The sequence below is a fragment of the Wasmannia auropunctata genome, unplaced genomic scaffold, assembly GCF_000956235.1.
Source record: "Wasmannia auropunctata unplaced genomic scaffold, wasmannia.A_1.0 LD336035.1, whole genome shotgun sequence".
Taxonomy (NCBI): Eukaryota; Metazoa; Arthropoda; class Insecta; order Hymenoptera; family Formicidae; genus Wasmannia; species Wasmannia auropunctata.
Window position 1 is genome coordinate 711,404 of NW_012026855.1, and position 12,949 is coordinate 724,352.

At 44.5% G+C, this 12,949-nt stretch overlaps 1 protein-coding gene across 1 annotated transcript in view; it reads left to right on the forward strand.

Moving 5' to 3' along the window:
- Nucleotides 1-12,949, forward strand: part of LOC105452250 (lysine-specific histone demethylase 1A) — a 105,581-nt gene that overhangs the window by 90,614 nt on the left and 2,018 nt on the right. The window contains exon 11 of the mRNA XM_011693203.1: nucleotides 11,472-11,764. Coding sequence (XP_011691505.1) covers nucleotides 11,472-11,764 — 293 coding nt within the window. The remainder of the gene's footprint in view (nucleotides 1-11,471; nucleotides 11,765-12,949) is intronic.

A 12,949-nucleotide genomic window follows, 5' to 3' on the forward strand; every position in this document is an offset into this window, starting at 1 on the left:
CTCTCTCTCTCTCTCTCTCTCTCGAGTCCTCGAGTAGTCTACTTGGGTTATTTTCCCATAATCCAACGCGGATGGCCCTTGTTTTCAGGACGCCTCGGAGTATTTGGACGGCGCAAGACGGTAGCGGCAGGATGCGATAAGACAACGGCGCCGTAATTCAAAGATAGCGTCGTGTTTGACCTCGGTATAGTGGCCCCTTTGTAGCTTTGTAGCCAGTCTCGCGAGAGACAAGGCGCGATATTTGCGCTCCGGCCGGTGGCTGGAAACAGGAAACCGAGACAGAGCAGGGACACGTTAAGTCAGTGTAGTTCCATAAAATCGCGTGCCGGTGTGGAAAGTCCAGAAGTTCACAGAGAGGGAGAGAGAGAAAGAGAAATTGACTCTTCTGCATATTTAAACGATTAAAAAAAATCTTGACGTCCCAAGTGTCGTAAAAAATTACAAAAGAAACCTACGAAGTGTGAAAATAATCATAGCGCTTGATCGTTCTACAAATAAGTGTGCCGGAAAAAAATATATGTAATTAGCGTAGAAGTGCCGGTTTCGTTCCCGCAGTTTCGCGCGAAGGGCGATACCGTCGTTCTCGAAATCATCCCATACAACGCGAACGTTAGACGTATATGAGGGACGGCGGTGCAGCCGCCGCCGTTGCCAGCAACATCAGAGAGCATTTAATCCGGAATACCGAATGCGAGAGCATACCGCCAGCCCCGAGCGATAGATTTGGGCAATGCGCGAGAACGGGGTTGCAACCCTCGGTCGGTCCGAAGTGCACCCTATCCCTCGGCGGGCCATTAATAATATACCCATATTGGACACAATTCACCTTGAAATTAACCGGCAGCCGATTGGTAAGCCTGGCCAAATTGACTTCGAAATTGACAATTTACGATCGCTCGCCCGCGCGCTTACTCGCCCGCGTCCGTTCTCTCATTCGCGTTTGTTCTCTCGTCTCGTTCTACTCGCCCGGACTCTTTTTCTCTGGCGAGCGCCAGGCAACCGTGACCGGCCGTTGAATCCATCAGAATGCCATCGCATTCGCGAATCGAGGCTCGTTACGCCGAGAGATACGCTTATTAAATCATAATGCTATTAATCGTCACTGCGATAAACGTGTTACATTAAATTAAAATACATTACACGATTTTTATCAAGTGTAATTTCACATCACAGCGCGATCGGATTCCTATGACATTTTGCTGAAATGCAAATCCTTCTTTCATGTCTGAGAGAGAGAGAGAGAGAGAGAGAGAGAGAGAGAGAGAGAGAGAAAGAGAGAAGAGGATTCGGGAACGCCGCGCGGTTATATTGACTCGTGAAGAGGATGAATAAGCGATCCGCGAAGTGTATCGGGCCGATGACGATGCTTTACGATCGAAGATAACGCGCAGAAGACTATACGCCAATTTCAGGCCGCGTTCCCCGGAGGGATTAATCGCCCCTCGTTTAAACCTTCGGCACTCCTCGTGCTTCCATTTTTAAATCCACGCCGGCATCATCCGGTCGCGGCCGAGCGGCCGGCCGGGGCATCTCCCCTTCACGTGCACGTTACATACGGGTACGGAGTAACTACTCTAATTATCGAGGTCTCGCGTAAAACGAGTATGTAAACATAAATCGACAATCTTGTCGAGTCAACCGCGCGATCGCTTAACCACACGGTAAGCCCATTTTTCTCCCGCTATTGCGGCGAGAAAGAGAGAGAAAGAGATAGGAAAGAAAAAAAGAGGGAGAGAGAGAGAAGAGAGAAGAATCTTATCCTTGACGTCTTATTACGATTAAAATCCTGTGGGTTTTCCGTTTTTTTTTTCACGTCCTCTAATTATTTCGCCTGAATGAGCCACCACATCGGGCACATTTTCTGCAAATTGAATTCTCAAGAAGACGCGCATTTTTTTCGCGCGTGAACGACCACCTCGAAACGTTTCTAATGGGATCGAATTATGTTGCACGCGATTATCCCGATGACACAGGTACTCTGGCAATAAGAAAACCGACTATTCGGCTATCATCTGTCGGGCCTCGTCTTCTCGTCACATGTAAGCGCTCGGCTCCGACGAACGCGATCACTTTTCTAGCTCGCTGTGTGGCTTCGTCTCGTTGCATTTACCTGGAAGCATATTATAACACTAAACAAACAAACTGCCCTGATACACTTCGTGCTATTCTCGTTCGAGAGAGTAACGATGTAAATGTAGAAATGTATAATTGCCGTTCCTCATGTCTGTTTCACGCCGAGAAGCCTTGCAATAATTTTAATTCATTTGTAATTTACAACGCAACTCGTAACACACCGGACCGTCGATGGCCCGGCAAGAATATCCGCCGTATTCGTGCGATATTTTACGTTTCTCTCGTACCATCGAGAACGCGCGTTTGAGACGTGTATAAATCTCACGATCCCAAAACACGGCGACGAACAAAACACATATTTGCCCCGCCAGCCGTTTGATCTACGGCACAATGTAAATTTACCGAGAGAAAATAAATATGTACAAGCATGTAAATATCGAACGCCTATTCAAACTGTCAATGCGTTTAGGCAAGCAGGAGATGTGTACATATCTATTGACTCATAACTATGCTCTTATCGCTTTAATATGTCGTCTTTCATCAGCACCAGAATTTATATTTTAATTATGTTAAATAGATACAAATTAAGTAATATATAATGAACATATATTTATTTATGCAACTAAATGTATATAAATGTGTATAAAAAATGTATTAAAAAAATATATTTTTTATTCGTTATCACAATTAAAGTCCCATATTCGAATTACATGTTTTGACAAATATTGAATATTTGTATTTTCTTTTTTTCTGTTTTTGTAATATACTAATTATAAGATTACATAATCGCTCTACAACTATTACTATCTAAATTACTGCATTATAAGATATTAAGACTGCATTAGTCATCGGTTTTAAAGAAGAATTTCCGTGCTGTCATTCATGACGCCTTCGTCAAGTATCCCTTTGGCACCTCATTAGCTAAAGTTCGCCTGAGCTCCTCCCTTCGGTAGCCGGGATGCTGTCGCGGTATCCGATTATTCCATTTGTAATTACAACGATAATGTACGGCACGCCTTTTTCAAAGAATCAGCCGTGCACGTAGGGCGGGGAGGGGGGGGGGATACGTGTCCATGAAGGGAGTCGTCGATGGCGTCGACGACGATGGCGGCGAAGGGGCAAAGGGTGGCGAAGGTACCGACCAGGCCAGGCACGGAGGAGGGGGCTATAGGAGCCCGTCGAGTGGGGAGGTTACCGAGGCAAACGGCATGGACCGCGCACGCGAAAAAGGGACCCACGTAAATTGAAAGGGGGGCACGGCCGTCTTGTTGTGTTTAAAAAGGCAATTTGCGGGCTTGAGATACGGCCTATATATTACGGCGCAACTGCCACGGGTGGTGGGAGATAGCTCGGTCGATAGCGAGCTCCCCTTTTGCGCGAAGGGGACTTACCGTGGGGGCCCCTGTCGGATACCTCTACCCCCATCGCTCCTTCCTCGCAGCGGAAATCTCTCCCTTCCCCGCGTCATGCCGTATCACGGGCCTTCTACTCCCCCACCATCGGTCAGGCAAATGCGTTTCTTGTGTAGCTCGCTGCTCGTTTGCGGACAGGACGATTTACTCTCGCGGTATAGTCGTATTCAAATATCCTCTCTCGCCGCGCGAGCGAACCTTCGCGAGCTCCTTCGTCCGACAATTTTTTCGCCCGCTTTCGCCCTTCCACCCTCCACGCTGCCTCGCGATTCTCCGTTCCCCTCCCCTTTCTCTCGCATCTTCTTTTTTTTTTTTTACCCGAGATTTCTTTATCCCGCCGGTCCGTCGTACCTGTCTAATCCACTTACCGCCCTCGCAATTGCCACGGGGCCCTAATCCTCCGTAACGCTGCGTAATCGGGAAGCTACCGATAGCGGTGAACGAGCACGGGAGTTCCGGGTTTAATTATCCGGCTGCGACAAACGGAGCGGAGATGGTGGCGCGTTTGATAATTATGAGCAGGGCGATTCTCCTGGTGTGCGTTCTCCAAGTTACGCTTTTACGCTCGAATGGGGTGCAGTGATATGCGACGTAATCGCTGACGTCGCATTTAACCGCGCTGCAAGTCGTTCACCGCCGGCGATATAGACATAATGCCCGATCTGAAAGTGACAGGACGACTTATCCGCGAACTCGGACAAACGCAGGTAACATATACTCGTATATGCATCGCTATTTTCATAGAAAGATATTCGAGAGAGCGTGGTTGCTTCACGATAATTTCAAACGGATATATTTTATATTTAAGGAGAATAAAAGATCCCAATTTATTTAAACAGAAAAAGAAATACTAAATAGAAATCTCTATTTAGAAATCTTCTGCGAATGACAATAGTCTTACAGTTTACTGTAAGTATATTATGCGGAAAAACGCATAAAATCATTTCAAAGTGATAATGACATCCTCATGTTAGAGGCCGTGTTCGTAGCTAAATCGAATCCAGATTGACGAAAGCATGTGGAACTGAAAGTGGCCGTAATTTTGAAACGCCTCGTTTAAAATTTACATATTTGCGATACACATGGAAGATACATGCGAACATCGATTACCTCCCTAACCGGTCTACATCCCGTCAACAATGTATTAATAAGCTGCTCGCCATTTCGATAATTATACGTCACGATGCGCCGGCGGAACGAGACGCGCGTACCTTTTTCTTTCTGGATTGCCGATAATTCGGTAAGTTGCGAGGTGCAACAATTATAAAATATTTCGGCACGTAGCGCTGTTACGCACGTAGAGTTGTTAGGCCGTTATAGGCTGGCGTTGCGCGCGCCACGCGTAATATTTCGCCTTATTAATATCCCTTAAATTAATGGGCCGTTTAATTTTAGCGGTATCTTGTAGCGATTTACACATCCGCCGCGTGTGCGTATTTATCACAAGCGGCCACGCCCGTTTTATCGATACCGGCTGGAAAGTAGCTTCCGTATTTCGCCGGGGTCGTAGCTTCTTCGTCGGTAAGCTTCCGCGCGCGAAAACTCGATTAACTACAAAGTAGCCTTAAAAAACCGTTCGCGTTCGCTACCAATTATGCCAGTGCGATGTAAAAATGCTCCGCGCGTCCCAGCGTCAAAACCGGTTTGATATAATTCGGCTACTTGCGCAGAGCGCGGTCAAACGCAAATCTCGCGATAATTATGGGCTAAAGAGAGAAAAGTTTGTTTTTTTTCTAATGGAAATTACTTGTATTTATTTAAATTGTGTTTGCAAAATGAAGAGGGAGATTGATTAATTGCGACAAATATATTAAATTAAGAACAAAAAATTTTATAAACTAATACGGTTGCAAGGAATGTTGTGAAGGAAGACGATCAAGCAAATTTTTACAAAACGTCGCTCGAGTTTATATTTTTAATGCTTAGAATACATGACATGTTCTTTTGCATATGTTAATTATATTATTTTGTAAATAATTAATCATTATGGAATATTAATGATAACAATTATTCAAGGATCGATTCTGCACAATCTCGCACATGATTTGGCATTTGATTGCAAAGGTAACATCTACATAAATATACAATGCCATACGGGATCGCTCCGTACCGTTGGGTAAGAACGTAGAAAATACATTTGTATGAGAGTGTACAGGCTCATTTGCACAGAATGTGTGACAATCGTAATAAATTGTGTCCCGATATCGATCTCCTTACGTTACTTAATAGCACGCTCTAGGAATGCGTATCCTCCAAAGGCGTTTACTTCTCTGAGAGAGGAGTATCATAAATATTGCAGCGACTCCAATTAACTTTTATCTTTATCTGTACAAATTATACAGAACGTTGTCTAAATTCATGAATAAATAAAGATACGTGTCATATGAATAGGGATATATAGGAAGTTGCAAATAAAATATATATTTATAATATACATATAATTTTATATATTTATAATATATTTTTATAATATACATATAATTTTATATATATATATATATATATATATATGTATATTTATGTGCAGTCTAATGAAATTTTTATAATGAATGCTCCGTTTTTATTATATGTATGTGTAAAGGTATATATTTTTAAAATATATCTAAAAATATCTTTATATACCTGATCAGAAAGAACGCTAGATTCGAGCCTTTGTAATTTCAAGAGAAAAAGAAATATTATAATATTATTTAACTATTTTATCTTTTAATCCATTCTCACAAATTAACGTGCATTACGTGAGATTTCAGATTTTGACAATGTAAACAATTCACAATATGTAGATATCATATTATATACGTCCAAATAGCACACGTGGCCGACATTATTTGGTAAGACAACCTCACACTCTGCTTTCTCTCCCTTCCCTCCGAGCCACATATTACATCGTCACGACGTTTAATTAATGTTGGTATAACGGATAGGCAGAGGAGGAATACGCTGTGACTTCCGTAGAAGATTCTGTATATAAGCGCAGAGAGATGTGATATTTATGCTACTTCTTGCATAACTCGCTTAATTATCGAATGCGACGTGCTGTTACATTAATACTTCATTATCCGTAATAAAATTTCGTATCCGCATACATATATTGCATACAACGATAAATATCATTTCTCACGACTCGAATCAAGTTATTAAGTTTTTTTTCTCCTGCCGGGACGCAGACATCTGTGTGAGACGTTCTTAAATTATAGTTACTCTGCTACTACTACACTTACACGTAAAATGTGCAGTGAAATCAGGTTGCTTCAGCAGGGATAACTTTACACCCAGGCAAAGGAAAATTTTAAGTTATGCAAACGCATTTAAGAAAATAATCAATAAGCAATGGGTAGCTTCCTTTGAACTTCGAAATGAAATTTTACTGCAGGAGTTACTGAGCCTGAACTTTTGCGCGAACTCTATTCTTTATCGTCGTGCCGCGCGTTCCCTCGCATTGGCGCGATCTAACCTCGTCTCGCAGCGCATTTCAATAAAACAATGAGCGCAACACGGTTTAGCCCATAGATTATTATTACCGGCAGAGACGCGTATCGATGAAACGATAGCAAGAATTATTGCACGTCGAATCACGATGCGAGATGCAGCGGGGGTATGTTTGAAAAAAAAAAAAAATACAATTACAGCACGATAATAAAGTGATGTATGGCCCGTTCGGGCGAGATGCACGAAGCTAAGGGGGTGAAAACCTCCGCGTTACCTCGCACCACCGAAGTTTCCAATCTATAAGGTATCAACAGTTGCCTTTAGCTGCGCGTTGTATACCTCCGGGACTTGCGATTTAGAATGTTGATATAACGGATGGGTGAGCAAGAAAAGCGCTCCGCGCGCGCGCGCGCGAACCTCTTTCGCGAGACGTGCGAGATTGAAAGGGAATAAAAAAAAATCAGCTCTCACGACTCTTGTATCGAATTTCACCCTGCGTACTTTCCGGCGCATTTATATCGCGCGTCTGTATACGCTTCATTATGTTTACATTCAAATGGTAAACTTCTCCGCCGTCGGGGGGGGGGGAGGCGGAGAGGGAAGGGAGTTTTTCGAGACTCCTGGCGTAAATCTAATCTGTCGGGCCGTGTCGAGCGATCGCGGAAAGGGCACTCGAAGCAGTCAGATTTCAAAACGAGATTCTACGTACACCGGAGATCAGAAAAAGGCCTCCAAAGGGGACTCTCGTATCGCGTTCGATAATTTGACATATGAGAATATTGCATCTTTCCGAGTTTGCTCCCTCACAGAGCTGCACTCTCTCTCTCTCTCTCTCTACCGATCGACGAACTCGTTCCACCGTAATCGTCAAAGGATGATCCTATTCCGAGAACGAGAAAACGCGGAGGTGTCGCTTGGCCGAACTTCCGAAATTTCGCGGCGCGGAAGCGGACGAAACGACTCTCTCTCTCCCTCTCTCTCTCTCTCTCTCTCTCTCTCTCTCGTCCTTTCTCGCGCTCGCTCATTCTGCCGTATATTATATACCCCTTCGGGAGTCGCGATTCGGAATGTTGATATAACGGATGGGTGAACAAGAAAAGCATCGCGCGGCGGGACTCTCTCTCTCCTTCCTTCTCTCTCGCTTCTTCCCTCGCTTTTCCTCTCGCTCGCTCGCTCGCTCGCTCGCGCTCCTCTCTCGCGGGCGCTCGTATCCGGCAAAAAAGCACCGGCGCCGGTACATTGAACCCGGCAAGAGTTCCGCCACACGTTCGCGAGGCCGTTTCAGTATTTGACTGTTCCCCAACGCCGTGCAACGGCGGCGCAGCAGCGGCGGCGGCGGCGGCGGCGGCGGCGGCTGTGCGGCGGTTCTCCTCCTCTCCGCCGCCTTCTCGGTTCGACTCCCGTCGAGACGACAGAACGCCATAAGCAACCAATTTAAATGTAAATTGAAAACCACCGCGGCATACAAATTGTTCGACTCGCCGTCAAAAAATACTGCGAGCAAAGATCAAACGGAAGACAAGACACGCGGGCGAGAGGGTGGCGTATACGGGGCCGATGGTCGAGATAGAACGAGAAAAGGTGCCCCGGAGAAGGGCACTTCGAAACGGCGGCGCCGGCCGGCGAGTCCCGCATCTTCTTCACCGCGCACCGGGATTTGCCCGGGTTGTATCCCCTTTTCTCTCTGTCACGGCAGGGGAAGCCTTTCCCGGTCGTTGTTTGTTCCACCCTACGGCGGAACGGGATCTCGGCTACCTATGCTAGACTGCCCTCTAAATATTTGCCTTTCCCTTGTCCCGACGAAAGTTGGCTCGCCGTAACGCGTTTCCGTGCGAGAGCGCGGCTCGCTCAGCCGCGAGGATAGTCATCTTCTTCGTCGGAGGGAAAAACTTCCGGCATTCAAAGAGCCCTCTTCACCATTCGCTTTTTCTCCCTCTCTTTCACTCCCCGCACGGAGGCGCCGCGCGCCGTCGTCGGGTTCCTCCGCACGCTTGACGTACGATCAGAAGAAGCGAGATTAATGGATCAGTTTATCCTCTCCATTAACGATTTCGGATCGCGGGTCCATCCTCGCGCGGCGAGGAATTAATTTCCCATTCTCCTGTAAGTTAGTGGCAGAGAGACCCGACTTACCATAATTTTCGTGAATTCGAATCGTTCCCCGGCGGAGCGGCTCTGTTGAATATTCTCTCGCTTATTATGAACGGTTTCTGTAATCAACGTCAGATACAGTTGAGCATGTCGAGCGAGAGCCCGCGATAATCGAGTATCCAATTGAATTAACCCAATCTGCGCTCCTGCAAAGTAGCGTAATAAATATTTGTTTCTCAATCTTAATATTAACACTACCGCGCGTCGCGTACCGAGTGAAGAAAATACAACAGTGGGAAACAGTTTTTCTATCATTTTAATTATCTTCGGAGAAAATTTTAATAATTCTGAATTGAATAAATACAAATTTTTTAAATAATATATATGTAATTAAATCTATGCAATTTATGCGCGGGTCGCATCAATCTTTTTACAATTCAGGAATATTTCATATTTCAATAGATATTTCCTTATACGGCTTTATTAAAATTGATTTTTACAGTTGCATCGAACATGCAAAATATTTTCTTGCAGCCAACGTCCAACGTTAATTCGTTCAACGAGGCAGACGGTGGGAGATCGATGCGAGAACGATGTAACGACTAATTCATCGCGCGGTTTGTCATTAGCTGTCGCGCACACGGTACGGCATTCGGGAACATTTCCGGTTACGTTTACTATGGCATCGGCATAAATTTTTGACGACGACGACGCCGTACGTGTCATGATTTATCGATTCCGGCCCAGTTAACATCGACAGCCTCCGGCCGGAGGTAATGGCAGCGCCATGAACGAAAAGCCCGATAGAACGCACTGATCATTAGCTGCCGGCCAAGGTTGCGGCAACATTTCGTCGATCGTATCTCGTGGCCGTTCGACACGTTACGCGTAATCAATATGTACCCGCGTCAGTCCCTCGAAGGGGCATTCCGCGCCGTTCGAAATATCGCGATAATGCACAGGCATGGGCCCACTCCCCTCCCCCACTCCCGAAACGTGCTAATTTAAATTAGCCCGTGCTTTCAGCCTGACATAGCGCACGCGTAAATTTAAATTTCTGAAATGGGATGCAACGCCGATAGGAGAGTGCTTGTTAGCGCCGTGGTAGCCATCAACATAATTAACCCCCTAAGTGGAGACGCCTGTGTATCATTATTAGTACACGCCTCGATGTTATGGGGTTCGAATGTGCTTACGAGAATTTAGGTCCGCGTCAGGTGCCCTGATTTAAGCGCACGTTACGCGAAATATCCAATTAAGTCATAATGGGGCCCGTATTGCATCCAGTATAACATTGCCGCGCGGAGCGGATATTTACGTTCACGAGGGAAGGCCTTCTGATACGACGAACGTATATGAACGAACGTGAGCCTTTTGATTCGATCTACTTCCCTCGACATACATCGGGGCATATGTACATACGTGCCGTGGGTATACGCCAATTCAGCATATTGCCGTATCTTCAAAATCAAAGGAACATGTAGAACGAAACTATAAAGCGGCGTCTACAATTGGCAGTGGCAGTAATAGATTAAGGAGTAACACGTCGGAGTAAGCTGATTTTTTGGTGTAATAGAGCGTAGAGTAAGTCCGTAAGCGAAATAGTTGAAATCCATTTCCTACGGCTACTTTTTTACCTTCAGCCAATGAGAGCTCAGCAGTAACACGAAACGCGCGCAATAAGAACTGATGCAATTTTGAATTTTCACATTGGTTTATTATAACCTTTACCGCTTTAAGGGGCGTCTACAATAGTAGTTGCAATGGATTAAAGAGTAAGCGTTAGGAGTAAACTATAGGATTAAAGTCTCCTTATGTCTCCGAGTATCTACAATGACATATAAGTAAAGGTTATAATAAATCAATGTGAAAATTGCATCGATTCCTATTGCGCGCGTTTCATGTTACTGCTGAGCTCTCATTGGCTGACAGTAAAAAAGTAGCCGTAGGAAATGGATTTCAACTATTTCGCTTACGGACTTATTCTACGCCCTATTACACCGAAAAACCAGCTTACTTCGATGTGTTACTCCTAATCTATTACCGCTACTGCCCATTGCAGATGCCGCTTTATTCTACGCTTTATTACACCAAAAAACCAGCTTACTCCGACGTGTTACTCCCTAATCTATTACTGCCACTGCCCATTGTAGACGCCGTTTTAACGCAACGACCCAGTTTGTTAAATGCGCCCCTCCCCTCCCCCTCCCATCATCTTGTACTCTTACATGACTGTCCTTCCGAATGGTATTTTCGCCTTTCCGAATGATCGCGGATAGAATTCTCCTCTTATTACGCCCTCCGTGATATCCTCGCTATCGCGTATACGCGTGTATGAGTGTATATAATATATTATATATATATAGTTTATACATTGTAAAAATCTTTCTTTATCTTTTTCAATGCAGTACGATATTACAATAAATCCAAATACTGATCCGCTTTTTTACCCCTTTTATCTTGCAGTTCGCAACGGTTATTCTTGCGTACCTGTTGCTCTCTCGGAAGGACTTGATATTCGACATAACATAGCTGCCAGAGCGGTGCGATACGGGCCAAATGGGGTAGAAGTATGGGCCGCACCCTCTCGCAATCCGCACACAAATCACACCGTTTATAAAGCGGACGCCGTTCTGGTTACGCTACCCCTTGGCGTTCTCAAGACTTCCGCACCGCCTTCCGGGATCACCTTCAATCCGCCGCTTCCGGACTGGAAGGCTCAAGCCATTCAACGACTTGGCTTCGGCAATTTAAATAAGGTAAGCGCCGACGTGTATGTGCATGTGTGTGTATGTATGTGTGCGTGCTTTGACAAGTCGCTGTCGTCCCTAAAGCGGTCTAATTTATGCCGCTCGCGAGGATAGCGGACGGTCCTGTCGAGCGTTGGTGTAAGGGTATTAGGACTGCATAATTGCGCATTAAGACTTATCACTGATCGCTCAGTGGCAGATTTCAATAGCAATTAATGTGTGTTCTTTTAACGAACGAGGACCACATTGAAGGGGGTTCAGCGGAAATATTAACGTACGTCAGTGACAAATTAAGGAGTGTCAGTTACGCACTCAAAAGAGTCAAACGAACAAATCAAATTTTGTGAAATGCATGGGATTATATTACACAAACAATTTGCCGAAATTGCATAGATCTTTTTGATAAATTGATTAATTATGTGAGACACACACACGCGCGCGCGTAATATAATCCCATGCATTTCACAAAATTTGATTTATATATATATATATACAGGGTGAGTCATTTTAATCGACGGATCCAAATATCTTCTAAAATACGCAAGCTACAAAAAAATGTTTCAGACAAAAGTTTTCGGACTTTGAGGGGGACATAAGATGATAACATTGGTTTGGACTCTGAGTGACGTCGTCAAGGTCAGGACAAGGTCACTTTGAATTTTTTAAATGGAACCCCCAATTTTTCATTGCATGTTCTTATAGCACGTCTCGAGAACTTTCCAAAACACATAAATAAAATATTTTTTTATGAAATAATCTTGAGTTATGAAGCTTGAAAGTTGGAGTACTGTCGGCATTAGCATTATCCAAGGTGTCCAAACACTAGCTAAAATTTTTTGAATGTTGTTCAGGATCATGACATTGATAAAGGCCAACAACATTCAAAAGGTTTAGCTAGTGTTTGGACACCTTGAATGATGCTAATGCCAACAGTACTCCAACTTTCAAGCTTCATAACTCAAGATTAATTTTATTAAAAAATATTTTATTTATGTGTTTTGGAAAGTTCTCGAGGCGTGCTATAAGAACATGTAATGAAAAATTGGGGTTCCATTTAAAAAATTCAAAGTGACCTTGTCCTGACCTTGACAACGCCACTCAGGGTCAAACCAATGTTATCATCTTATGTCCCCCTCGAAGTCCGAAAACTTTTGTCTGAAAAATTTTTCTCTCCCAGGCTTGATTTTCGAGATA